Below are 26,165 nucleotides of genomic sequence, written 5' to 3'. Positions count from 1 at the left end.
AAAAAGACAATAGAGAACAAGATATGAACATAAATCACCTACAATATCTAGAGCAGTAGAACATTTAAATAATGTCAAAATTAAATTGGTGCTCCGGGTTTTTGGTTTTTCAAGGACAATTTGCATCGAGATTAGCGCAATAGCATTAGCTTCTGCTAAATACCTTAGCACGAGTCTTAAGATTAAGATGGGAAGTTTTAGGATGGGCTACTGTGTTTGTTTTGGTCAGCAGCGGTTTTAAAATTGATCTCTACCCTTCCTGTTGAATCACAAACAAATCTTTTATTGAGGCAAGTGACGCCTGCAGAGTTTTAGATGTTTTTGGTTCTTCAGTAACATTCTGTAAGGGTGTTTTTGTTAAATTAAACTTCATTTTGAGTGTGACTTTGTTGAATCCAATGTTTTTATGTACAGACACTGAAATACAAAAAAACCTAAACCAAACAGCTTTTTGTATATTGTTACAAAAAACCTTAGCGTTTGATTCAGAGAGAATATGAATTATTGTTGGCTTTAGGAGGTTAACAGAGAGAAAGAAAAAAGACAAGCTTGTCTTTTTTTGCAGTAGCTGTTTACAAAGCTTGGAGTGAAATGTATTCATCCACTTGTTCGCAGCTGCTTTGAGGGAATATAACAGATGACCCACCAGCAGAGTGAGAGTTTAGACCTTCAAACTCCTTCATATTTTTTCATATTTTTAAAGTAAAAATTTTATTTTTCAGTAAAATATAGATCTATTGGCAACAATTAGGGAGGAAGGCAGGGAAGGAAAATAAGAAAGAAGGAATGAAGAAGAAGCAGGGAGGAAAATGTGGGCACAGGGAAATGTAGGACACAAGGAAGAAGGCAAAGACACAATGAAGGAAGAACAGGGGTAAGGAAAGACAGATGGACACAAGAGAAGAAGCAAGGACACTTCTTTTCATACTCAAATTTTCTTCCTCCAAACTTTTTCAGACCTGGAAAATATCGGAGCGAGCCTCCAGTCTTTCCCAGACTGTAGGACTCTGGTGTCCAACAGCTGGAGGGAAGACCTGCTGGAGGAAGAAGCAGCAGCAGCAGCAAAAGGCCCATTTTTCCCCTTCAGATGGAGAAACCTGCTGGAAACATCTGACTGCTCTCCAGGGAAGCTCCTGTTGGGGGAAAATAAGGCGTGTTCATTCTGGGAAACGCGCAGCAGAGACATAAACTGAACGGGTGGAGGTGACGGCAGCGCATGGTGCAGCACGTTGCTCCACCAACATGTGCTGTTAACACTGAGCCTATTCATGCCGCCGTCCATTCATCATCAGCACTTGGAGAAAACGGGCAGGACTGTTTGGATTGTCGGCACAAGGCCGCTGCAGAATATGAAACCCGAGTTGTTCGGTTCGGTGTGAGCGCTGGCGGTGTAAACACCACAGCTCAGGGCGGAGGAGTTAAAGACCACAACAGCACAAATGTTCTTCAGCGTTTCTGACAGGATGACGGCTCCTCTCTAACACCGTGGAGGCTGAGAGCTGTGAGGTGACTCCCGGCGAGCCGCCGTTTACTGTCAAACTGTAGTCCTTCAGGCGTTGGACGCTGCAACACTGACCGCAACCTTGAGCCTCCTGGTTTATTCCTCAGCATTTTAAAAACCAGAGGACGTTTGTGGAAAATGTGAACCATCTACCAAAGGCTAAATCAGCTGCGGCGAGATCCACTTCTTCCACAACAAGGCAGCAAATGAAGGAAGCTTTTTTTTTTTAAAAAAAATAATTACCCTCACTTAAAGAGTTGCAAGAGGTATTTCACAATGTGGAATCAACAACTTGAGAAGAAAGTAGAAAGATCTCAAAATGTTACCAATTATCCCCGGATCTAAAGAAATTCAAGAACAGATAAACACCTGTTCACATCTTTTGGTCTGAAAGGGATACAGGGACATTTCTAATACTTTGACACACCATTGAACCACAGTGAGTCGATGTCAAGAGAGGCGAGTTTTAAAATTTACTTTTTTGTCTGTTTTTTCCCCTCTTCTGAATAAAATAAAACCTCTCTGTCTGGCATTTTTTGCACCTTATAAAGCCATGAGCGACGAGTCCAGACTTTTGCACTAAACCAGTTCATTATTATTTTTTTTTAATTAAATCCTTATAGACTTAAAGATGCACAAGTTTGTACTTTTGTTAACTTACCGAGTTAAACTGCAGAAGGTGGAAAAGCCCTGGACGGGAGAACGGAAGTGGCGAAAGCAGAGACTGACCCTGCGGCTCAATCTGAGCAGCACCAACATGTCGGCATGTTGACATTCGGCAACCCAAAACACGGCGCTGAACTCAAGACACTCCTGGCTTGTGGATGTAAAGTTGGTGAAATGATCTAATCCCACAAACACCTGCGCGCTCCCTCTGTTTAAAGAAAACAAGCCCTCAGTTACCGCCGGACGCAGCGACTTGTTAACATGACTGCGCTGCACAGTTTGGGCCCTTGGTAGCCGCAGCAGGATTAATGGGAGCTTGGCCCTCTGAGCATTTGTTCACGTGGTGTTTTTATGGGGGGGAAACATCTCCTTCGTTTCTCCACAGGCGAGCAGACCGCAGACTTCCTGGAAGGAGAAGATTCAGAGCAGAGGGCGAGGAGAAACGAGCTGCAGGCAGGCAGGACGGGACAGGAGGGAAACAGGTCGACGACTTGACCGTTTGGAGGAAAACGAGCATCGGGAATTGTTTCAAGTTTACCCTTCAGCTGAAAAAAATGCTTTTGCAACATCTTTGTTTCAGTTCCCCATGTTGTGCTATTTATCCAGAAATCAGATTATCTCTCAGTCATGCTCAAATGTGGTTAAGGCAACATGTTGGCAGGATGACTTCCAGGTGGGAATGCGGCGTCTGAACTGAAGCCGCCGACGCTCCTGGGAACGAAAGGCCAGTCTCAGAGCGGACCGGCCAGTAAAATAAGATGGCGGCACGTCGCCCTGCAGCCGCATGTGATCTGCGGACAAGCAGCAGCAGCTAACCTGCACTTTGTGTTTGAGGTGGAGTTTTATTGTGGCATTTGTTGTGAGGAGCATTAGCTGGCAGCAGACTAAACAGATTTGTTGGCAGACCCAGTAGTTTGTGGTGGGCTTTGTTGAAACAGCTGCAGAAATAAACACCATGTGATTATTGAAGCAGGAAGGAGCCTGTGCCACGTATTAATGGGCACCGGGTCGGTTTTCATCCATGTGGACACCGAGGCGGGACGAACACGCTGCTAGATTACTGTAGGTCATTAGGGTCATGAGGCAGATGTGGTTAATCTGCAGAGACGGTTAAAAACAGAAGGAATTAGTTATGGGGGCAATTAATCAAAGGAGGGATTATTAATCTTAATAACCTTGTAAAAAAAATACATAAGAGGAGTGGAGTCTACTTTATGTTAACCGGCTAACTGTTCCAGTCGTAAGGAAACAGATGAACCACATTAACTGCTGTAAAAACCATTTTAAATTGTCCGTAATTCCGTACATCTCAACTATGCAAGCTCATTTTTGCCATGAAAGAAAAAAGTCCAACAAGAAGTCATAATTTTGACGTTTAATGTCAGAATTATGAGATATGAAGACATCAATTTTAAGATTCAGTGATAATTTTGACTTTCTAAGTCATAAATATGACCTATAAAGTCACGATTATGAAATGTGGGCTTCCACAGGAGCAGGACTCCTTAGAGAAACAGTGACTAAATGACTTTGAAAGTCAAATTTATTACTACTTCTTGAGATTTTATGTCATTTTCATGGCAGAAATTAACTTTCATACTCTATAGTTCGGTTTTTTTTTTTTTTTTTTTGCCAGTCAACATCTTTTGCAGATGGCAACATAAAAATGAATTTCAAAAAGGTAAAAAAAAAATAAAGAGGGATGGAAGGAGTTTTGATTTCCAGGTTGTATTCACAGCATGAAAAGGGGAGTGGAAGCAGCTCTCCCCCTGCTGGACAAATTTCAGAATGTAGTTTATTGTAGAGGCGAACTAAAAAGAACCTGAACAAATAAAAACAAAATTAACTTTTTTAATCAGCAAAAAGCATCCATGCATTCCTGCCCATTCAAACCAAAAAGAGACCCAACAATCGGAGGTTTATCATTTGTTTCTGTGTATTTAAGACCTTGCAGATATTACAGGTGTATTATACAGTACATGTATACAGGCGAACAGACGGCACATATAAAAACATGCTATGGCTATCAAAGGATACAAACAGCATATATAAAAGCTTATTTAAATCATTCAAGTACCTCTAACTCCTTACTTCAGTCTTGAGAATTTGAAATCATCTGTACAAAATGTACAAAAACTGTATCCCATGTTGCTTTGGACAGATTTGTCCTCTGATCAGAAAAATCTACACAAAATATCAAAAAGATAAAAAAAAAGAGAAAGAGAAACGAGAACTTCTGATTTCAGCACAAAATGCTGAAATCACCATCTAAACTTTAGAGCTGAATTTCTACATTTGGGAACTTATTCAGAAGTGGAGGCTAATTCCTAAACAAGATCCTAGATGCAAACTTTGAATTGAATTTTATTCAACAAAAACACTCTAAACTTTAAGCTCCTTTTCCTCTACTGAAAAAGAAATGCAGGGATTAAAAAAGAAAATTCATTCATGATCAGTTCCCTCCGCTGTCTGCATCAGCTCCGACTCGGCTGAATAATTACAAACAATGCACTGTTACAGTCTGCAAATTTATCAACATGGATATTTTTACTCTGATTTTCGGGCTGATCTGTTTTCTTCTGCAAGATGAGCAGCAGAAGAGCAAGAAGAGGAGCAATAACTCTTTAGCTAAGTGTTGTGGCGTAGAAAACTTGACACTCAATGAAAAGCTTCACTTGTGGGACAGGCGGCGTCCTGTCCTGGACAGACGGCGTCCTGTCCTGGACAGACGGCGTCCTGTCCTGGACAGACGGCGTCCTGCCCGGTTAGTGCTCCAACGCAGCTGATTCAAATGGTCCAATCACCTCCTCCTTGTGTTTCTGCTAATGAGCTGTCATTTTATTCAGGTGTGGTGAACCAGGTAAGGAGCTAAAACATGCGGCCGTCGAGGACCGACTTCAGACACCATTGAGGTAACAGCTGCACTGCAGTGAAAAAAGGATTTTTCTCTTTACAGATCTTCAGGTTTTCTTGTTTTGTTCGGCACACTTAAATGTTTCAGATCATTAAGTGAACATTAACTCAAGACAATGAGAAGCTGAGTAAAGCTGGCCCCATGTGAATTCACGATTACTCCCCTTGTTAAAAAGATCCCTCACTTCTGGACACAAGAACCTGTCTGACAACACGAAGCAGGTTAAAAGAACAACTCATCATGCCCTGATCGAAATGCATTTAAGAAAACAAAAGCAGTCATGATGTCAGTCAGTCTAGAAAGGGTTACAAAGTCATTTTAAGGCTTTTCAAAAATTCTATTTATTTTTTAGTTTTATTCCATATTGAATTCCAGTAAGGTCATTATTCAAAACAGGAGAAAACATGGAGAAGAGAAGTCACTCAAAGAGCAGCAAGAGCCTTGGTTAGGGTCAAAGTTCACTATTGAACAGGAAGAAAGAGACTGGGGGAAAAAACCTCAAAGACCCGTCTCATATTAGCACAAAAACAGCTTAAGGATCCCAAAACATCTGGGAAAATATTCAATTTTCTGCCAAGTATTGGCTCTAGGGAGAATAAGTTGATTTGATCAGATTTATACTCTATATAAACCATATTCTGTATTTACTCACCTGATTATTAAACTTGATGATTTGAAACTTTTAAGTGTGACACCTTTTCAGTGCTGAAAGTAGCTTTGTCTTTTTTTTAATGGTGTGTTATTGATGTGGAAGACGCTCCAGTTAACAGATGTTTTAGCATCAACTGCAAAACAAAAATCCTTCCTCGAAACTTGTCAATTAACGTGTTTGGCTGATGTTTTCTTGCTGTGCCACAACATTTAGTTCGAGAGTCTAAGATAAAAAGTTTTTCCCCAAATCTTCCAATGATACAATCTGCAGGCACCAAAACATTAAAACTACTAACATTTACAAATCTACTTAAATCAATGTTTTAAAATGACAAATGAAATATTAATAGGTTTGCTTCCAGTACATGAAGAGACTTGTGCAAATAAAGTAAAAGCATGTACAGGCCAAACCTTTCATGAAAAACATGCTGATATGCATCAACAATAAAGGCTTTTTTCCCCCCATAACTTCTCTACATATGTTTCGCAGATCCGGATGGGAGAAGTTAAACTTGGTCAAAGAACGATGACTGCTCTACATTCAGAGTTCAGTTTTCATCTGAGATCCTTTCAAACAGCTTTAACACTGTACCATTCGTTGACAGCAGGAAGGTCAAACTGAAAAGCAAACGAATGAGTGAGGTGGTTTTTTTCCCCCCATTCAGTTGACCAAAGTGCTACCAGACTCTTACAAAAACTAGAAGTGACATGAGATTCTTTCCGAATGATCCTGCAAGGAAAGTCGACGTCACTCCAGACCCGTAGTTGTTGTTGTTGGGTTTTTTTTTTGAAGTGCGGCAGCGCCGCAGCATCAGGGTCTCTGAGGGTCGTACTGCTGGTAGCGGTTCAGCTTGTCCGGGTCGTTGGAGGCCATGTGGGTGAAGTCCTGGAAGATGTCCTGGTAGGTTTCGTCCCCTGTAAAGAAAAGAAAAACAAGTGGAACAAACATAAACAAAACACAGTAGGAAAATAAAAGCCATGCAGCTGTTTCTGATGTTCAGCGCCGAGTTATTGTCCACAATCAGCTGCAGACAATTTTTTTTCGTTACTAAAATCCTTCAGACTGACAAATTACAGCTTTCTAGTTCTGCTGCCGCAAAGTGAAACAGCGTCTGACAGAATTAAAATTCGGACTAAAGTAATGAGGAACTACATTTACCATACTCAGGGTTTAGAAATGGTTTTTCAGACTTGCAAAGCGTTGATTCGGTTTTTTTTTTTTTAAAGTTAAAAAAACAAAAAAAAAACATGAATTTGTAGCAAATATTCCAATGGAAGGAGAGATGGATGAATGAACAAATAGATGAATGACGGACAAATGTATGGATGGACAGACAATTGAATTGATGGGTAGGATGGAGGGATGAATAAAGGGATGCATCTACTGATAGGAATGGATTAGACTAGACAGCTGGACGCAACTTTTACAGAGTCAAGGAAAAAAGTCAGAAGATAGAAATATTTGTAAACATTCATCCCGACCAGGAAATTCCCAAATCAAATTCCAAATTTTTCCAGACAGTGTGGGGAACGAGCTCCAGGTCAGCAGCAGGACGGGTCAGAGTTGAGAAGCTCATGCAGTGAAAGTTTTCATCGGAACAGAGAAGGAAAAAGTCGTCCCTACCTGATAGAGAGTCGGCGCGGCTCGAGAAAATGAAACAAAACAACACAGAGGAGAGAAGGAGAACAGGAAGAGCCAGCAGGGCTCCACTAAGGAGGAAATAAAGAAGCCCACAGACATTTGTTTTTCCTCAACAACTGTATTGTGATTAAAGTGCAGGAGTTTATATACAAAATACAGTTGTGTTGGCCTCAGTACCCCAAAGAAACAGAGAGAACAGAAGAAAGGCACAAACTCTGGGGTGGAGAGCGAGAAATGAAAAGCAAAATACAAAAACAGAAAGAGAACAAGATGAGAAGAACAACTGTTTGCGTCAGGAAAGTGGTTCTCAATCTGAGTTGATGACACAATAAATCTTCATTTTAGGTTTTCTAAAACTATTGTTGCAGAATTTTGAGTATTTAACTTCAATGCCATTTCTCAGATTCAGAACCACGCCGCTGCTTTTTATTCCAACTCATTAAACCTCAAACAAAGATAAACTTGGCTCCATTAAAAACATGGAGGATCAATGAGGCTGGACCTTCCTCACCGTCCTTCCACCTAATTATCCATCAGTCTTCTCATAATCAATAAGTAGAAGTCAGAAACAAAACCCATCAGTGACACAACATGCTTATTCTGCTGCTAATTTACCTCCTACACATTTTTACAACAAAAGTTAAAAACTTTAACAAAAATGTGTGATGCCTTGCTAAAGTATTCACACCCTTTGAACGTCATAACGATGAACTTCAGTGCATTTTGTTGGTATATTTTATACAGACCAATAAAGAGTAGAGCATGACATAAACTGAAACTAAGGATATAGTTGATTTAAAATCTTTGACGAGACTTAAAGTTCACTGCTGTGCTCTGTGTAATCTCTTTGAAACTATTTAGAGGAGAACAACAGGCAGAAATTTTATTCTATTAAATTTTATTAAATGTGCAAAGTTGGTAGGGACACAACCCAGAAGACTTGAAAGCTGTAATTACAGAAAAAGTTGTTTTGACTCAGGAGAGATGAAGACAAATGCACCCCACACTTTTAAATTCTATATTTTTTACAGCTCTGGAAAAAAGAGCCCATTGAACTGAACCCCATTGAAAACCTCATGGCTATTCCACCAAATATTGATTTCTGAACTCTTCTAAAGTTAAAACATTAGTATTGTTACTTCTAAATGAATATAAACTTGGTTTTTTTGCATTATTTGAGGTCTGAAAGCAATGCATCTTTTTCATTATTTTGACCATTTCTCATTTTCTGCAAATAAATACTAAATTATATGTATATATATATATATATATATATATATATATATATATATATATATATATATATATATATATATATATATATATATATATTCCCTTCCACTTCACAATTATACACTACTTTGCATTGGTCTGTTACATAAAAATCCAATGTCTGCTATTGTAACAGAAATGTACAAAGAGAAAAGGAATGAATACTTTTTCAAAGCACTGTATGTATATTATTATTTTTACCAATCAGTTCCAAATGTGATAAAGAAAATGAAAAAAATCAGCGTAAAAACATATCTTTAGTGCGCCCTCCAGTGGTTATCACAAGCAGCATCTTCACATATTTCCATAAAAAAATAAATCAGTGATGAAGTAGTTGGCTTTTACTGACATTTGTCTTTTTAAACGTCTCATGTTGTACAGCAGGGGGCGCTCTTTCCCTTCCCATTAATTCAAAGTGCTTCAGGAGCCCTCTGATGATTTCATGCAGCATGAAGAAAACGTATGAGATGAAACTGGGGTATATTTCAATCAGCAAAACCAAACTGAGCTCATTCCACAGTCTTTCTGAAGATTTTGATATAAGTTGCCATTTTAAAGCTCCCACGTGACTCTCACACAGAGAAGCTATGGCTAGAAGATGATTTTAAAAAAAGCTTCACACAGTTACATATCCATTTTTTTCTAGGCTATTGCACTTGAAGATGCATCATCCCTAAATGGGTTTTGTATATCTGAAGAGAAATCTGCTAACATTCCAGACGATCGTCTTACAATTTTAGATTTCCTGTGAGCATAAGCAACACGCAAGGACACTGACTTTTCATAAATACCTTTCAATCAAATAAAAATAAAAAATAAAAGTACCCAAGGGTGTGAATACAACATCCTCATGGCACCCTGCAGCTACAGTCCCTCCTAACGCATTCTGTTAATCACAAACTATACACATGAATTATTTACAACATGTACAGTGAAAATAGCTCTCGCATGCTTCCTAAAGGTACTTTAGAAAAGAAAAATGATCTAAAATAGATTTATTTTTTCCAGGCATGTAGAAACAGCAAGACGGATCATATATTTAGACCATAAAAACAAGTAAACAAGCCCTGAACGTAATTAAGACCTTAAAACCAGACAGTCACAAGAAAGAAGGTACAGTAGTTGCATATAACCAACAACTGGAATGTGCATAATTTCTAAAAATGGATGTTTATAGTTTACAGACACAGACTACGCTACCCTACACTGAGCTTCATTCAAACGTCTTGATTATTGCCAGATCTTGTGATGAAGTCACTGAGTTCAGCAGGCAGCTACTTTGCGTTGTAGCAATAAATACTTTCATTTCTGGACCGTGGCTGTAAGTCAGAGAAGCCTTTGACAAAAACAGAGATTGAAAAAGAGACATTTTGTGCTATCTCACATGAATAACAGTCACAGAAAGGAAAAGTCACTCGCTTTTGGAAGCAAAACTCTGGCTTAGAGTTCAGATTTGATGGCTTTATTGTGTCACGTTTCTCCTGTCTAACACCTGATGAAAAATGGTGCAGAGGCCGTTTCAGCTCCCAGCAGGAGCTCAGCTAACAGAGTTGGGCTAAGCTAACTCTAATCACAGATCACAATGCTCAGAGACTGCGTTTTCTCGGTTTGCTGCTTTAACTGAGCTCAACTCTGAAGCCCGAGCTTTTACACCTCTAATCAGACTCATCGTCAAGCTGCAGGCTAATGAACTCCTGCATGCACTTCCTGTACTGCATCTCGGTGGGGCTGTTGGAGTTATATTGACCTGACGGGTTGTAGGGCCCCTCCGCCTCCCGCATCTCCTCGTTCATCTTGGCCAACCGCAATCTGACGGAGAAAAGCAACAAGTCGGAAACGTAAATCAGAACAGAAATTACACCCATGAAAGCTTTAACAAGATTTCAGTAACACTGCAATCTCTTTACCACTCAGTGCAAAAGTATTCATACCTCTAATCATATTTGATAGACCAACCCAGGTCAGGTGTTCAACATTTTTAAACATAATTGGACAGACCTTCTGAGTAACAAGGAATAAAACTCACAATGTGACAATATCTGCGTTTGCCGCCTCCACTGCTATGCTCAGCGGCGTCTTCTCGTCGATGTCTGCGGCATTTTGATTTGCTCCTCTTTTCAAGAACAAACAAACTTGGCTGTAACAGAGAGAAGTTGGTTAGATGCTCTGTTTTTAGAAACGTTACAGGAAGATCGGCGTGGCTGTGTGATCGAACCCCGTGTGTCCCAGCATGGTGGCGTGGTGCAGCGGCCCTCTGCCCTGAGCGTCCAGCTGGTTCACATTCACTGCGTTTTGGAGCAGAAACTCACAGGTGACCAGTGAGCCCTGGAGAAGATATCATGATGGGCTTTTTTCTAATTGTACTGTATATTTGAGTAGGTATTCTGCTGGATTCATGACATTTCTAACAAATTAATCAATGAATAAATATATAATAAGCCTGACAGGACTTCTTAAATTCACACTGACCCCATGCACTGCCATGATGAGTGGCGTCCTCTTGTCCTCCTCGGTGTTGACCCAGTTGACCTCGGCGCCGTGGGCCAGAGCCTCGGCCATGTCCGGCAGGCTGCGGCTGAAGGACGCCCAGTAGAGCTGCAGACCCGGGCTGTACTCCTTCGGCTCAAAGAAAACCACCTCCTTACAGGGCGACGCGGTCGGGAGCGTGGCGGGCATCGGGGGAGACTCTGCAGCTTCTGGAAATTAGAGGGAAAGATCTGTGTCATATTTGCCCTCTTACATTTATTTTCTGCTTTTTTTTAGTCAAACATTAACGATTCAGGTCAAACAAACTGGTGACCTGCATGCAAAAATAACTTGTTAAACAATGATTTCATTTATTAAAGAACAGAGTTACTCAAATATTCTTGATCTGAATATTTACTTTTAATGTGAAAAAGTAATGGGCTCAATTTAAACAGCGACAAAAAAACCTGATTACTGTCAAATCAAGAAATAATTTCACACAGCAGATCTAGATGCTCAATTCAGATTTTTTACTGATTTTTTTTTCTTTACGTGGTCGTTATTCTTCTAATTCAATGCAACTGCAGTGAGACTACTACTACAAAGTGATTTGCATGTGCAAAACAACATTGACGTCACATAGCGTACAACTTATGGAAGTAATATATATTGTATATTGCCGTTTATGGTTCAATTTCAAATTTGTGGAGCAACGAGAGGTGACAGTGTTGTCACAGGTTTATTAAACGGGAAGCAAAGAAAAAAGGAGAGGACAAGTGATAGCGATGTCTTTTTTGGTACAAAATTATTATCCGTTCCATGTCAATGACATAAAAGTCAGATGAAATGCAACATGATTGCAGAGACTTTAAAGACAAACTGACATGATTCAGCACCACATGTGCAAGTGGAACGAATCTGATTGCTTGGTAGTGAAAAGAATCTCAATTGGACCGTTCAGACAGCCTTGAAAAAGTTGGACATACGTTGCAAAACCCAACAAAAAAAAACAAACAAACAAAAAGAATCACACTTGGGTCACATTTGCCTGCTGTGAATAAATTGTTAATCATGTTTGGCAGCATGAAGTAGGCAAAAAAAATCTCAAAAAGCAACTCATTGGGGTTGGGGCCTCTCACCTGCATCTGGCAGGCTGTTACTGGACGGAGTGGTGGCCAGCATCTCCCTGCTCCCATCGGCGCTGTTCTGAATGCCGCTGTCCGCACTTTTCACTGTAAAACAAACAATCTGATTCACTAGATGTGGTTCACTACATGAAACTGTTGTTGCCAAAGAACATGAAATAAAAGGAGCACCTTCCAGCTGATGAGTTTTGATTTGAGATAATCGATATGACACTCCAGATGTTCCTGAATGAAATGTTTTTATGAACTTTAGTATTGAGGTTTGTGCAGTCTGATTAGGAAGGTACACCTAATATTTCTCATTGGGAACAACTACATGACGGTAAACAAAACAGAGCCCTGGATGACAGACTCCCTCCATCACCTTAAGATCCCGGTCCCTAAAAACAAAACAAAAAAAAGAAAGAAAGAAAAAAACAAAACAATGACACAGATATAAGTGCAAATACCAGTTTGAGTGAGAGAAATACTGCCCTCCTCCTTTATAAACACAGTAACATGTCATGTTCTGCAAAGCTTACAGGACAGCATGAGTCTGGATGAGAAAGGAAGAGAAGAAAGGATAAAGGGCCGCTACTCCCAAAACTGTGAAATTCAAAACGAACAGCAGAGGGGGGGACGGAAAGCAAGCCAAATACTCAGCTTTTATTACTTACTGCTCCTGAGCTTGGAGGAGGTGTCAAAGTAGGAGAAGAGCGAGTCAAGCTCATCAGGACAGAAGAGAGAGTCGCGGCGGGCCTCTTTGCCGCAGGCAGCAGCTACGCAAGGGATGATGGGAAGTGCAGTTAAGGTGGCGGGGTGGGGTTGTAGAGTTTTGAGGTCAGAAATACAAGAGGGGTTAGTCCAGAAGCGCAGAACAGCCAGGGAAGGAATGAAGGGAGTAAAAGTAAAAGGAATGAGAGAGGAGAGAAAGAAGAAAGCAAGGTAGGGGAACAGATGGTTAGACTACAGGCTGGGCTAACACTGGAAGAGACAGACTGCAAAAAGCAATGCGAAGCAAAGAGGCTGCAGACATATGCTGCTCACAAAGAACGTATGTTATGCCGATGGGTGGGCTACAAACACCACACAGCTGTCAGTCTGGATGAGAAACCCCCCCACATCTAAATCCAGTAACATTTTACAGCCAGGTAAACCTGAAACGCTCTCAAAGCTTCTAAATGTACAGTAGTGAGAATGCAGTCAGGGTGACATTAAAATGTTTTTTTTCTTATTCTGAAAGTTGAGTTAGATAAAGAGCCACATGGTGTTTTTATTAGGCACCGACCTGACTGTCCAGCGGCATGAGAGCCCGGCCGAAGTTTGGGAGTGGGTGGAGGTGCTTTAGGCGGCAGGTGGTCCGAGCTGCTGCTCAGCCTCTTCTCCTCTTTGCTCAGAGAAACAACCTTGTTACGAAGCTCCTCGTCTGACGGCCGGCGGACGAAACGCCGATCCACGTATTTGGCTTTGATGTAAGCCTCCACCTCGTGTCTGCCGGCAAATCACACAGACATGTTAGGCTGATTAATGCAACCAAAGGAGGTCAAAAGCTATGAATATTTTTCCAGGGCACATTACGGTGTGAAAAACTAACAGCAGGTTAGGGATGCAACTAATTATTTTAGTAAAGTTATCAATTATTCTGACAATTAATCAGATTAAAAAATGGCCACATTCTGCAGATTTTTTTAATTAGCCACTTAAGCTTCTTTATACACTGTAAAAACACATAACCTTACCAAGTATGTTTGTTCTAGTTTATGGTGCAAATATCTTAGTGCATTTGAAATAAGACAAAACTAACTTAAAAGTAACTTTTCAGCCAGATATAGGAGCTGAAAGTCAGTAATTTATTAATACTGATGAAAACGTCTGACTGCTTCACTGGTAGATTGTTTCACTGATAACTAGTACGTTTTCATCAGTATTAAGAAATTATTGACTTAAAATATTATATAGGTATTTACTGTATCTTGCTGAAAAGTCACTTGTAAGTTAGCTTGGGCTTATTCAAAGTTTTCTGAAATATTTACACTAGAAACTAGACCAAAAATACTTGGTAAGATATTGTGTTTTACCAGTGTACAATATTAAATATACATTAAAAGATGCAAAAAACCCCCAAATAATTACATTCCTTTTTTAAATAAGAAAATAAACATTTCATTACCTAAAATGTAATAACAACATAGGCAGTTTTATACCTGGGGTCTCCCGGCTGTGGTTTTCTGGCTCCTAGTTCTTCTCGTCGAGCTTCATATATCTGGTTGATCACTCTGTTTCCCAGTTCACACATCAACTGGTGAAATTCATACAAAAAACCCCCCAAAAAACAATAATTACTGAACTTGGCATAAATCAGAATAAAATACGGTTTGCAGCAGGGTCAAGACTTGACATGATATGAATCTCAACAATGAAGCTGAATTACCTTCAGCAGTTCTGGCTCCCATGAGTCTAAAGTTAAAGACCGAACCTTGGAGCAATGCACTCCCAGGCTCCTGTAGGGGGAACAAGTAAAAAAAAAAAAAGATCACTTTACATATTTTTGTTACAGCAACACAAGTGAATTGAGCTACAGAGCAGATTTGACTCTCTTTCCTGCATTGTGAAGTTACAAAGCAAAATTTCCTTTCTATTCACTCTTTTCATCTTTGAGTAATGAAGTTTATTCTATGAATATATCCTGTGTGCAAGAGTCAAGAACAAAGATATGCCATTAGATTATTTTTTTATAATGTAGACTGTGGGAAAAATCATTTTCATATTAAGCTTTAATTAACATTGCTATGGAAAGTAATTAAATGTTGTGATAACATCCCACACACATTGAGGGTTTATGTAATCGCAGGCTTACATTTCACAAATCCCAAAGCTTTTCACACCATAACAGGAAATATTTCCCCAAACTTACAAAAGCAAACAAGTTTTAATTATTTTTTGTTTTCACAGAGCTGAAGTGAACTCTACATGACCTGCGTTATGTAAGATCTCTAAAAGATAAATAAAATGCACTCAAAGTGCTCACTTGGTTTATTAGTTTTGCTGGATTTGTTAATGTAGAAAAACCTGCTGCATTTTGAGAGCATTTATCGGTGTGTGGAAAGCATCTGCATCTCTACCTGTGGATACCAGAGCACTGGATGCAGAGAGTGATGCCCAGGTTGATGCTGGCCCAGCGCGGGTCCGGCTGGCCACAGTCACAGCAGCAGGCGTTGCCAGGAATGGCCAGGACCTTCTGCAGAGCGCTCTCTCCTTTCAGCGACTTCTCCTTAGGTTCTCCTCCGGAGTCCAGACTCCCTGTTGACGTGGATGACTTCCTGTCCAGCTTCTGGCATGAGATTGCATGAGGAAACAGGTCAGTGTTCAGAATAGACAGTAAATTAAAATCAAGACTTAAATAAACAAACAGCTGAAAACTACGCCAGAAGTCCACATCTCTCCTCTCACACACATTTCTAAAATGAAATCCTATTCAATTGTGTTGTTAAAAGACTTAACATCTGAATCTTTCTGACATCATTTTTTATATTTGAATAGATTCATGCTCTCATGTTTTTTTTTTTTTTTTTCTTTACCTCGCCGCTATCTCCCTTGTCGCGGAAGGCGGTGGCGATACTGTTCTGGACGGCTTTGATCCAAGCCTGCCGCAGCTTCTCTGAGTCGGCCTGCATCATGCAGCTCCTTCACAGGGGAACACAAGCATCAAACAGCAGCTGTGAGAAAATCTGTTTGTGTGTCTTAAATGATAGATTTGCTGCTCCTCCAGCCCCAAACCCTTCATTTCCACATGCATTTCTGATAGACTTCAGTATTTCTTAGACTGCTAGAAATGTTCATGTGATTCTGTCTTACTTTGTGGGTGAAACTACTTCAAAGCAGAAGCGCCGCTCGATGTCCTCGCAGTGCTTGACTGTGCATAGCCTCAGGTCTTCTACCACTACTGTCGGGTTGTCCTGTGGGGTGGCAGAAAAACAAAATACCACTCACACATCTAAGATACATACAAAGAAGGAAAGTATTGCTCAACACTTTTACAAAGTTAAGGTGCTACCCTGAGCCAATAGTTGAAAACAAACAGCTACTACAGTAATTACTTTAGAACTTATGTAAAGTCATTTCATAGAAATATGCAACTTTAAAAAACTTGAGTATATATAACACATGCAGATTTAGACTTGTGTGTAGCCTGTCTGCTTTTTAAATAGATCCTGGTCAGGATTACAACACATTATTCTAAATGCCAACTTTGAGATTCTGAAACAACATTTAAATCACTTCTATATAAGATTTTTTTCTACTTTCTCAGGTTTTGAAGAGTAAGACAGCATTAAGTATCCCAAAACGAGCATTAACCCAAAACACGCACGTAGTTACGAACCTTGTTTCTTGAAATCGCTTTTTAATACACAACTGGTATTTGCAATGTGAACACCATTTAAAACGTTCTATTATTACTTTAAAAGAGAATGTACTGTCACTTTGCTTTCACAATCCATTTAATTTACAAATGAGGGTAGAAGATTTTATTAAATCATGTAAATCTACATGAGTGACTGGGTTTGAGCGATGTGTTTCTAATAAAATAATTTAAAAAAAACGCTACTACCATTGTATCAAGCACTCTAATTTTGAGTTAGTAGTAAATATGCATAACATTCATAACAAGGGTGAAAAATAGATGTGATTATCTTCTACTGAATCATAAATACAAATACTTTTCAAAATTATAACCAAAACAGAAACCCATCCTGAAGTGCAGCAGTGCTTTACTCCACATAGTACAGTTGTTTCAAAGTTTTGCCTTACAGCAGTAAACTAAAAATACTCACAAAAAAACAAAAAACAAAACAGAAGCATTTTTCTGTGTGGTTGGTGTGGGGAGTCAGTTGACATACCTTAAATTTCTTCTGGTAAACTAGCTGATTGTTTTGGATGGAGAACCAACGTCTGAAAGGAGAGCATGTATTTAAGAGGAAAATCAGTCGCATGCAATGAGCAGAAATGATGCTAAAATATCTCACAGGGAAGTCCAGAGAAACTGATGACTAAATAAATAACTTTTTTTTTTCTCAAAAACAAAGGACACCAAATTTAATTTTAAAGTAGTAATGCATCACCAGAAAATTATCAGTTTGTTAAATTAGTTGAGATTTCAAGGAAGAGAAGAATGATAGTTAAGGAATGTGACTTATGGAGGTACTGTAGTTTTATGGCGAAACTGTGCACAAACCCTGACGAAAAATGCACTTTTGAACATGTTTTCAAAGCATGTCAGGATTATTTTCTATACTTGAAAGCAAATTCTTTGGAGATATAAGTTTTAGGATTAATAAAGCTGGAAGTCATTGCATTTCTTTACTCAAGATGCTTTGAAGCAGCTTCTTTTAACCATCGCTTTTTTGGAAACTTTAATTTCTGTCTTCAAAGACTGACAAACATGCTCACTGGGCTGAAGTCAGATTGTTTTTGTAGTAATTTTAAACTTTATTGCCATCTGAGCAGTAAAGAGCCCTACAGTCACTGCTGCAGGATCAGACTGAATGTAAGAGGAGATGAAGAGATTTCTGTACAAAAAAAGTTAACATGTGCCATGTTTCTTTTGACCCAGTTAGGACACATTTACTTGAATCTATACGTCATTACTAATTCCTCATAAAATATTAACAATACATGCTATTTTGAAGCAAAAGAGCAAAAAACTTCTTATATTTGTTTATCTACTCAAAAATGTTTCAGTCTTAAAACTAATAAAGTTATATCTGGTACAGATTACTTCTAAGCCAACAGTTCAACTGTGTCATTACCTGTTCCATGTCTTGAAAGCGTTACTGGCCCTCTTGAATAGATAACCCTCCATTGCAATGCCATTATCTGCATCCACATTATACTCCAGCTTCGTGTCGTCATTTGAGAAATCCTGGAAATTACATGGAAAAAAAGGAAACATTGACATATAAACAAAAACAGTAAAAGAACAATAATCAGCATGAAATCTTTAATGATGCTTATTTTCTACACTGGTATGAAACTAATTTGGAGCATAACTGAGAAGAGCGAAGTGGTCTTTCAGAGGGTAGCTGCTGCTCAGCCTGACCTGAATATATATTCCAAAAAAATCAAGCAATAGTGAGACAGCATGCCTGACTTACAGCGGCTATTTTAAATTATAACCACTGCATGCAACAAATTGAAACACAGAAACACACATTTACCATTTATTTGCCTCAAGCAATACATAAAGGGTATCAAGTGAAAAAAAATACATAAATGTTTACAACCAACCTACTAATAAAATAAACTGTGACATAAATAAATGGTAAGGTTGAATGCTTCAGATTAGGGGTTCAATTCAAATGTTCAATAGACAAAAATTTGTTTGAAGGAAAATCTATGCAAAGCATAAACAACAACAATCGACCAAAGACTGGAAACCACCAATTTTCCCTCAACTGTCTATGATTGGAGGTCGGCAGGTCAAATACTTCACACTTTTTTTTTCAGTTCAATATAAATTAAATAAAAGTAAAAAGTATTTGCATGGATGCATAAATGTGGTTGATCCTGTAATTCCTACATTTCCTGCTGGATTCCAAACTACTTCCTCTGTCAAGGCTGAGCTGCCATAACTGTTTACGCAGCCCTCTTGACTCCAGAGAACGTCAAAATTATGGTAGTATGATTTGCCAAGTTTATGATTTTATCAGTCAAATCAAATCACTTTTTATTTTTACTATGTCAGAGTATATTAATGTGATTAATTAATGTAATTTTAAGATGTACTCCGAATACAGAAAAAGCTATAATATATTATCAGTCTGATAGTTCCATTAATGCGTTCTGCCACAACTGGCCTTTGAGGAAATTCATGATCTTGATGTGACTCGAAATGAAAATGAGTTTGACACCCTGGTCAGAATCACATCAGAGACCCAATCCTAAAGCCACGAAACGGATTTCCTCAACATTATGGCCGCACCAAGAAAATCTCTCCATAAAGGTTATGAACAGAAACGGAGACAAAAGTAAACCTGGGCAAACTCCGTCTCTCACAGGAAATGAGCCCAACTTATTGCTCCGACACAAGTTATACAGGCTACCAACAGAACCACCCAGAACATTATTTAATTCGCTCTGTTATAGCTCTTAGAATAATATGTTCAATTGGTCAAAATCAGAGCAGCTCAAATATTTAAGAAAATCTGAAACCAGTGAGACTATGAAGCTGCTGCTTTCCATATTTGCTTGTAGTTTGCATAGTGAAGAATGAGGCATCACAGAGCCTCTCTCTGAATATCCTGCATGTCTGCTGTAACTCAGTCTCATGTGTCGTTATGAGACTGCTTAGCGTTAACTACCCGAGGTGCTGCCACGCTCTCCTCAGCTTCAGGTGACATTAGGCACCACCCTGTACAACTGCACAAGAGTGTGTAATAGTGTGTGTGTCCTTGAAGAGTCAATTTACAGCAAGCATCAGCGTCTCCATAAGCAATTACAGCTTCAAGTCTTCAGATCTGTTCCTGCAACAAGCAGGGGGATCATCTTATCTGTTGTCCTTCCAGAAACATCCAATGTCTTTCAACAAACCTCCTGGGTTAGAAAAGCGCTTTTGTCAATGTAAGCAAGCCGATATATATTCAAAACGGCATTAGTTTACTGAATTTTAACTAAGAGGAACTAAAAGATTTCTCTGTTTGGGGATTTTCTATCAAGTACTGTTAATGTTCTAAAATAGCTATAAAACTACAATTTCATCAATGCAAGTCTACCTTAAACAAGCCTTGGGCTAAAACCAAAACATCACACAGTCATAAACAAAGCAAACATAAACCTGCAGAAGTCTAAACATTTCAGTGCCGATGACTGTTTGTCAACTGGAAGTGACCTCAGAGATACAGCAGGTTGTGACAATGGCCACCACTTCCTGCTTATTTCCTGCACATCAATAAGTCAGTTTTGGATTTCTAGACAACCAGAGTGCCTTGCAAAAATATCCATACCTATTTAACATTTTGTAACATTGTAGAAGAAAACATTTAGGTGTTTTAATGGGATTTTAATTGTCACGTGAAAGGAAAATGTTGCATGCTAATCTAATTTTTTTTCCCTCCAAAAATTCTGAAAAATGTGGCATGCATTTGTATTCAGCCCTATCCCTCAAGTCAATACTTTGTAAAAGCACCTTTTAGTACATGTCTGGAGATTGAAACTTTCACTGCTTTCTTTCTGCAGAACATCTCTAATTCCCACTACATCATACTGACACTACCGTGTTTTATTGGTTAGCAGGTTCAGGGTGAGGGAAAGTGTTTTAATCACATCGTATTTTATATGTAGGTATATTTAAAGATGTAAAACACCTTGAAAATCATTTTCCTTCCAATTCACAACCGTGTGCTGCTTTGTGTTGAAAAAGATTTCATTTTAATTTAAGGGTTAAGATTTGTGTTACCAAAGATTTCCTGTGGGATTAATAAAGTTTTTATCTTATTTTGGGAGTTTACTGTAGTATCACAATGTACAGCTACAGATCTAAAAAAGATCTGCAGCTGTATATTGTATAAAGAGATTATACTGAAACTCTTCAAAGCTGTGGTTTCCTGGTCCTGTCATTTAAAAACCAAAGGACTAAAATGTGGCAATGGACAACAACCCTCACATCAAACCAGCAATCAAAACTCCCTTTAGAAGACACTGACAACAATACTGACATGCTGCATTATGAGGAGAGCAACACTGATGCATGTGTCGGGCTGTAAAAGTGAGGGAATGGACAAAGATGCAAACATCTACACGAACACTGCAATGCAGTTTCCAGGCATGTGCTGACGAGGGGATGATGGGCTGAGGCAGGTGGGGTTACAACACAGACATCAGATGGAAGTCAATGCATCGACTACGTACAGAGGTCGACCTCCAGGCACAAAAGCTGCGATGGTCTGGTAAAAAGTCAAGCTCTGTCACCTCCTAAAATTTCACACAAACAGCAAGAGAACCACACAGAGAAAAGAAAGGTTGCATTTCCAAGAAAGGAAGAAGAGGCGGTCCAAATGAGAGAAAACGTGAAGCAAAAAAATAAAACACTACTTGAGTGGACATTGGCAGAGTGACACCGTTACATGCTCAACATGCACTCACCAGATACCACACATAGTGAAAACGGCTGAAAATCTTCATTCTTCTCAGTTTCTCCTTGCTAACTTGTATGAGTTTCCCTGTACAGCTGACACTGGTCAGCGCCTCAGTCTGTGTCATCTCAGTGACTGAAGTCACTTGAAGCCTCGTGGATCATCGTGTCTACAAACCATCACCTCCCCGCCTCTCCTGTCGCTACGTCTATCCAACTAGAGCAGCTGGTCCTCCTTCAGAGTGCTCAGGATTCAAGCAAAATGTCACCTGTTTGTGTGTGTGTGGAGGGGTGTGTTTGTGTGTGTTGGGGTTGGTTTTACAGAGGACTTGGAGAATAAAACATGACTTCACTTTGATAGTAGTACGCTCAGCTTCCTCTTCTAAAAGCTTATTATTAAGAATTTATGTCATAGAAGTCTCTAGTTTATTGTCACATAAAAAATGTCTGCAGTTGTTTTAAACCATTGATCCCTACTTATTTTCTTTAGATAAGATAGAGATAGAGTAGTCCAGCAGCACGTGACTGCATTTCTTAAAGGCACTTTAGCTGTGTCATTGTCTGACATCAGTTTCTGCTGAACAATGCACACAGGCACAGAGTTGGCATACTAAATACAACTTTAGGACCCATTTAAACTCCCATAAGGATGTCAACAGCAGAATCATGATGACATTTTTTTATTGTGCACAAAAATAAACATTCTAGGCTGGCAGACTTCCTTCTTGTATAATGGGGAAGTAACGTGATAAATGACTGAGTGATGATGTGGATGGTTTTTAATAGAAAAAGAATTGCCTTGAACTGGCCTTATATATTTAATTCACACTTTCTGGCAAAATATTTCCATACACAAGCAGAAACTTTAGGTTTGACCTTGCAAAAATATTCACACCCCTTGAATGTTTCCACATATGGTCACATATAATGCAGTTGTGCGTGACTTTTTCTATTTTCAGAAGATAAACTGAACATGTCAGTCCACACATCCAAAGCCTGGAATATTGTTACATAACCAAATCCTGCTTTACATTCCTCCAAATCGTTCTCCCTGCCATGTCCACTCTGTTCCTTGATCTTCACTGATTTTGTTTGTTTTCCAGCATTTTCTAACAAGAAGGCCTGGATTCTCTGTTTATTAATGAGAAAACTTAGAAAGGCAAGCGTTTGCATTTAATTTATAACTGAACACCAAATTTCTCAGCTTCTTAGTAGTAAAATATGTTGAAACCCGTACATCATGTCCACTAAGTTGCATTTATGTGTTGCTTTGTGCTGGTGTATGACATAAAATCTTGATAAAACATTATGTGGCTTGAGGTATTAAGGTAATGTGACAAAATGTGAAAAAAATAAAATAAAATTGAGGGAAAATACTTTTTCAAGGCATTGTATATCCAGAATGAAGTGGAGTGAAATAATATGACGCCAAGGATAGCAGGCAAAAGCGTTAACTGCTTAGCCTTGTTTTCACAAAATGAGGGACTGTGTCAGGAGTAAATAATTTAACTAACTGAATGCTTTGCTTGAACTGATTTGGAAGAAAACATGTGCGATAACCAAAAATAAATGTGAAGAAAAGCATTTCTTTTAAAGACCGTATAAAAACCGTGAATGATCAAACCTGCCTCAGGATGAACACACCATGTGAAGTCATGTGCAGTAACCGACTGAAGCATCACAACAGCACTAACGTATTCAATAAACTCAGCAAACTCATAAACGCATCAACAGCACAAAGCACAGAAGCATGCCTGGCAACTTAACTCAAATATGACAACCTATTATCCACATTGCCAATTAAATGTCTTCATCACTGAAGTCTTTCTAAACAGTGAGACATGCAGAAATCAATTCTGACCTTCCAGAGATCCAACACTAAACTATGTTCATGCAGATGTTGCATGGAAGTAAAAATGAGGGAAAAAGGAAAAGAAACACCACTTACCTGGAGTGCAGCCTGGAGAGATTAGAAAAAAGATGAAAGAAGAGCAAAAGCAGAAGGAAAGAGAAGACAACATGATTAGAAGGGTGTAGGTAGATGCAGCCAGACAGAGAGAGCAAGAACGCATAAAAATAGCATCCAGTTAAACTTAGGAAGGATAGCTGGAAGTTGGCACAGATGCCATAATGAAGATAGATGGAGGAGAAAACAAGAGGAAGGAGGAAACACATACAGTATGTGTTTCTTCCAGCTGAGTTATCAGAAAGTGGAATAAGAAAATCCCATTAAGAGAACAGCTGGGTAAGTAACTATTTTCTGTATTCAATGATGCTGTGTGATGTACAACTAAACCACAGGGCAAATAACTTCCATTACATGCTGGGATATAACAACCAGCTCCCGGCCTCACTATCTTTTAAGGGCATCATCAAACTCAACAGATGCAGGAGTCCCAGATCAGAAGATGTGCCACTGATCTGCTGCATGCTTTAGCAAAATGAGAAGCAGAGAAACTGAATGGTGAAATAAACAATTGCTAATCAGGAGATCTGAAAGCACGCTGAAACCAAACCGAGTTTGTTTAGCAACGGATTCCCGTCTGTTGTCAATAATGCATGTGTGTGTAGCTGAGATCATCGTCACCTGACACCTGAGGGCGGACTACTACTGCCATTCCCTCAATTGACAAACACACACTCAACTGAACAAGTTAATACCCAAGTATGGCATTGTCTTCCTTTATTTCTGACTCCCTTTACAAACTTTTATCAGATTCCTGATATAATTAAACAGCCAAACAAAATAGTATTACAGTTACTAAATATGCAAAATGCAGCTTTATGAGTAAGTGTTTGAGTGTTCTTCAGGGGACACAGCCAACAAGGAAGAAAAATCACTTTTTTGGCCTTCATGGAAAACGTTTTACAACACATGGCCCTGAAAACACCATCTTCACTGTGGCACATAGTAGTGGCAGTATCATGCTGTAGGGATATCCTTCTTCAGCTGGTCAGAGTTGATGGATGGAGCTAAATTTTAGAGGCTGAAAAAGACTGAAGCGTAGGCTCACCTTCCAGCAGGACAACGAGCGTAAACACACAGCCAGAGCTGCAAAGGGGAATGGCTTTTATCACAGCAGACGTGTTAAAATGGCCTAGTCAAAGTCCAGATGTGAATCTAATTAAGAATATTTAGAATAGAATAGAATAGAATTACTTTATTCATCCCAGCAGGGAAATTACTTCGCAGTTACAGCATAGAGACAATTTGGCAAGTTTTTACAAAATGTATGTTCACAGATACTTTCCATCCATTCAATCAGGGCTGAAGCCATTTTGAAAAGAAAAATGGGTAAACAAGTGAGAACATTTCAGATACACTACATGTACATTACAGTGTGTGTTGGTATGGAAACCATCAGACCATGTTTGATTTAAACCCAAAAGAATGATGAGGAAACAGCGTTCATGTGAATTTACCTTTTGTTGGATGGTGGAGTGTTTCTGCTCCATGTCCCTCTTCTCCTTGGCAGCATCGACCACCAGCTGGTCCAACTGCAGGAGACAGAACAATATAGTTCAGTTTACCAAACCAACCGGTCAAAAACAGCCAAGCATCTCAGTCAGAAACAGCTTTAGCTTATGCATAAAGAGCAAAATGATCTCCCAGCACAAAGATAAATAGCAGCGCTTAGAATCTGAGGAATGACAACCATTTATGGTTTGAGAGTGAGGTTTATTTTTGACCTCAAATGTGTTGAAAAGGCAAATTTTCAGCTTTATACTGATCGAGCAATGATCAGACTTAAACAAGGCAAGTTTTCTCTTCTAAACAAAATGGGCTGTATAGAGCTGGCTTGATCAAGGGTGAAATTAATGAGAAATCATCAATTTATTTCATTCCTTACAGTAAAAACTGCACGCAGGGAGGAAAACAAGGGCTCCTTTGAGAACACAGCAACTTAAAAAAGTTTTCAATAAAGAACTGGGGTTCATAGGCTGCTGCTGAAAATCTGCCAGTTTGCCTTAAAGCTGTGAAGTCTTAACTAGGTCTCTCAAGGGTTTGTTGCTGTGGCATGACCTAAATTATGCCGTCTGCAGCCTTGAACACAAAAGAATCAGTATCTGATTAGAGGTCAGTGTTTGAGGGGCTGCAGGAGGAATGTGAGGCGTGATGAAGAAGGTTCAAAATTTCCTCTGCAAACTAAATATTCAGATATTGAGTAATGTTGGAGTTTTAAAGTAAACTGAAGCATTTGTGGTTATCTGAAAGCTCACAATTCAAAATATTTATTTTGTTTCAACAAAAAAAACCTAAAATCACATCATGAAGTTATTTCTCAGCGAATGACTGGGCTGGTTTTGCCAAACATTCTGGCTGCAATATGAAAGAAGGTTGACAGACACATTTTAAATAAATAAATAAATGTGAAAATTTAACAAAGGGATAATTAACAGAAATGTTAATAAAAGATTGACTGCCTCTGGAGTCAGAACTTGGATAAAGGAATGGCTTCACACCCAAGCTCCACATCAGAAAAACAATAAATGTTGCTCATTGTGTTGCTAACTATTATCAGCACAATGTACATCTCTCCATTTTTGATTCAAACATTAGAAGCAACAGGTTTGCATGTAAAGATTCATGGTGTAATGTGTGCCACAAAAATGAAAACAAACATTTTATTCCTTCAACTTTCATATTCCATTTATATTTATAGTCCTGCATGAAATTAAATCTTAACTTAGGGTTGCTTCTATTTAAACATTTATTAAGACATGAGCAGATTTAACCATGATTTTTTTTTTTTTTTGCAAAACTCTATTCAGAACACAAAATAATTTTTAATCATTTCAGA

At 39.0% G+C, this 26,165-nt stretch overlaps 1 protein-coding gene across 4 annotated transcripts in view; it reads right to left on the bottom strand.

Annotated features, from left to right (window-relative positions):
• Window positions 1-4,085: 4,085 nt before the first annotated feature.
• acap2 (ArfGAP with coiled-coil, ankyrin repeat and PH domains 2) overlaps window positions 4,086-26,165 on the bottom strand; it is a 52,687-nt gene continuing 30,607 nt past the window's right edge. Inside the window, exons 9-26 of one of the 4 annotated variants that reach the window (XM_005800305.2) lie at window positions 24,787-24,861; window positions 23,312-23,323; window positions 21,141-21,203; window positions 18,044-18,156; window positions 17,135-17,186; window positions 16,092-16,192; window positions 15,815-15,920; window positions 15,359-15,567; window positions 14,668-14,737; window positions 14,441-14,535; window positions 13,525-13,727; window positions 12,914-13,015; window positions 12,252-12,344; window positions 11,116-11,342; window positions 10,862-10,971; window positions 10,673-10,783; window positions 10,394-10,455; window positions 4,086-6,647 (exon numbers count right to left, since the gene is read on the bottom strand). In XM_005800305.2, coding sequence (XP_005800362.1) covers window positions 6,544-6,647; window positions 10,394-10,455; window positions 10,673-10,783; window positions 10,862-10,971; window positions 11,116-11,342; window positions 12,252-12,344; window positions 12,914-13,015; window positions 13,525-13,727; window positions 14,441-14,535; window positions 14,668-14,737; window positions 15,359-15,567; window positions 15,815-15,920; window positions 16,092-16,192; window positions 17,135-17,186; window positions 18,044-18,156; window positions 21,141-21,203; window positions 23,312-23,323; window positions 24,787-24,861 — 1,908 coding nt within the window. In that variant the 3' untranslated portion in view covers window positions 4,086-6,543. The remainder of the gene's footprint in view (window positions 6,648-10,393; window positions 10,456-10,672; window positions 10,784-10,861; window positions 10,972-11,115; window positions 11,343-12,251; window positions 12,345-12,913; window positions 13,016-13,524; window positions 13,728-14,440; window positions 14,536-14,667; window positions 14,738-15,358; window positions 15,568-15,814; window positions 15,921-16,091; window positions 16,193-17,134; window positions 17,187-18,043; window positions 18,157-21,140; window positions 21,204-23,311; window positions 23,324-24,786; window positions 24,862-26,165) is intronic. The other 3 variants (XM_005800306.2, XM_005800308.2, XM_005800307.2) reach the window with 3 other exon arrangements.

Source organism: Xiphophorus maculatus, chromosome 9 (assembly GCF_002775205.1).
Source record: "Xiphophorus maculatus strain JP 163 A chromosome 9, X_maculatus-5.0-male, whole genome shotgun sequence".
NCBI classification, from domain to species: domain Eukaryota; kingdom Metazoa; phylum Chordata; class Actinopteri; order Cyprinodontiformes; family Poeciliidae; genus Xiphophorus; species Xiphophorus maculatus.
Note: the sequence above shows the minus strand (reverse complement) of the source record. Positions and strands in the feature narration are given on the sequence as shown.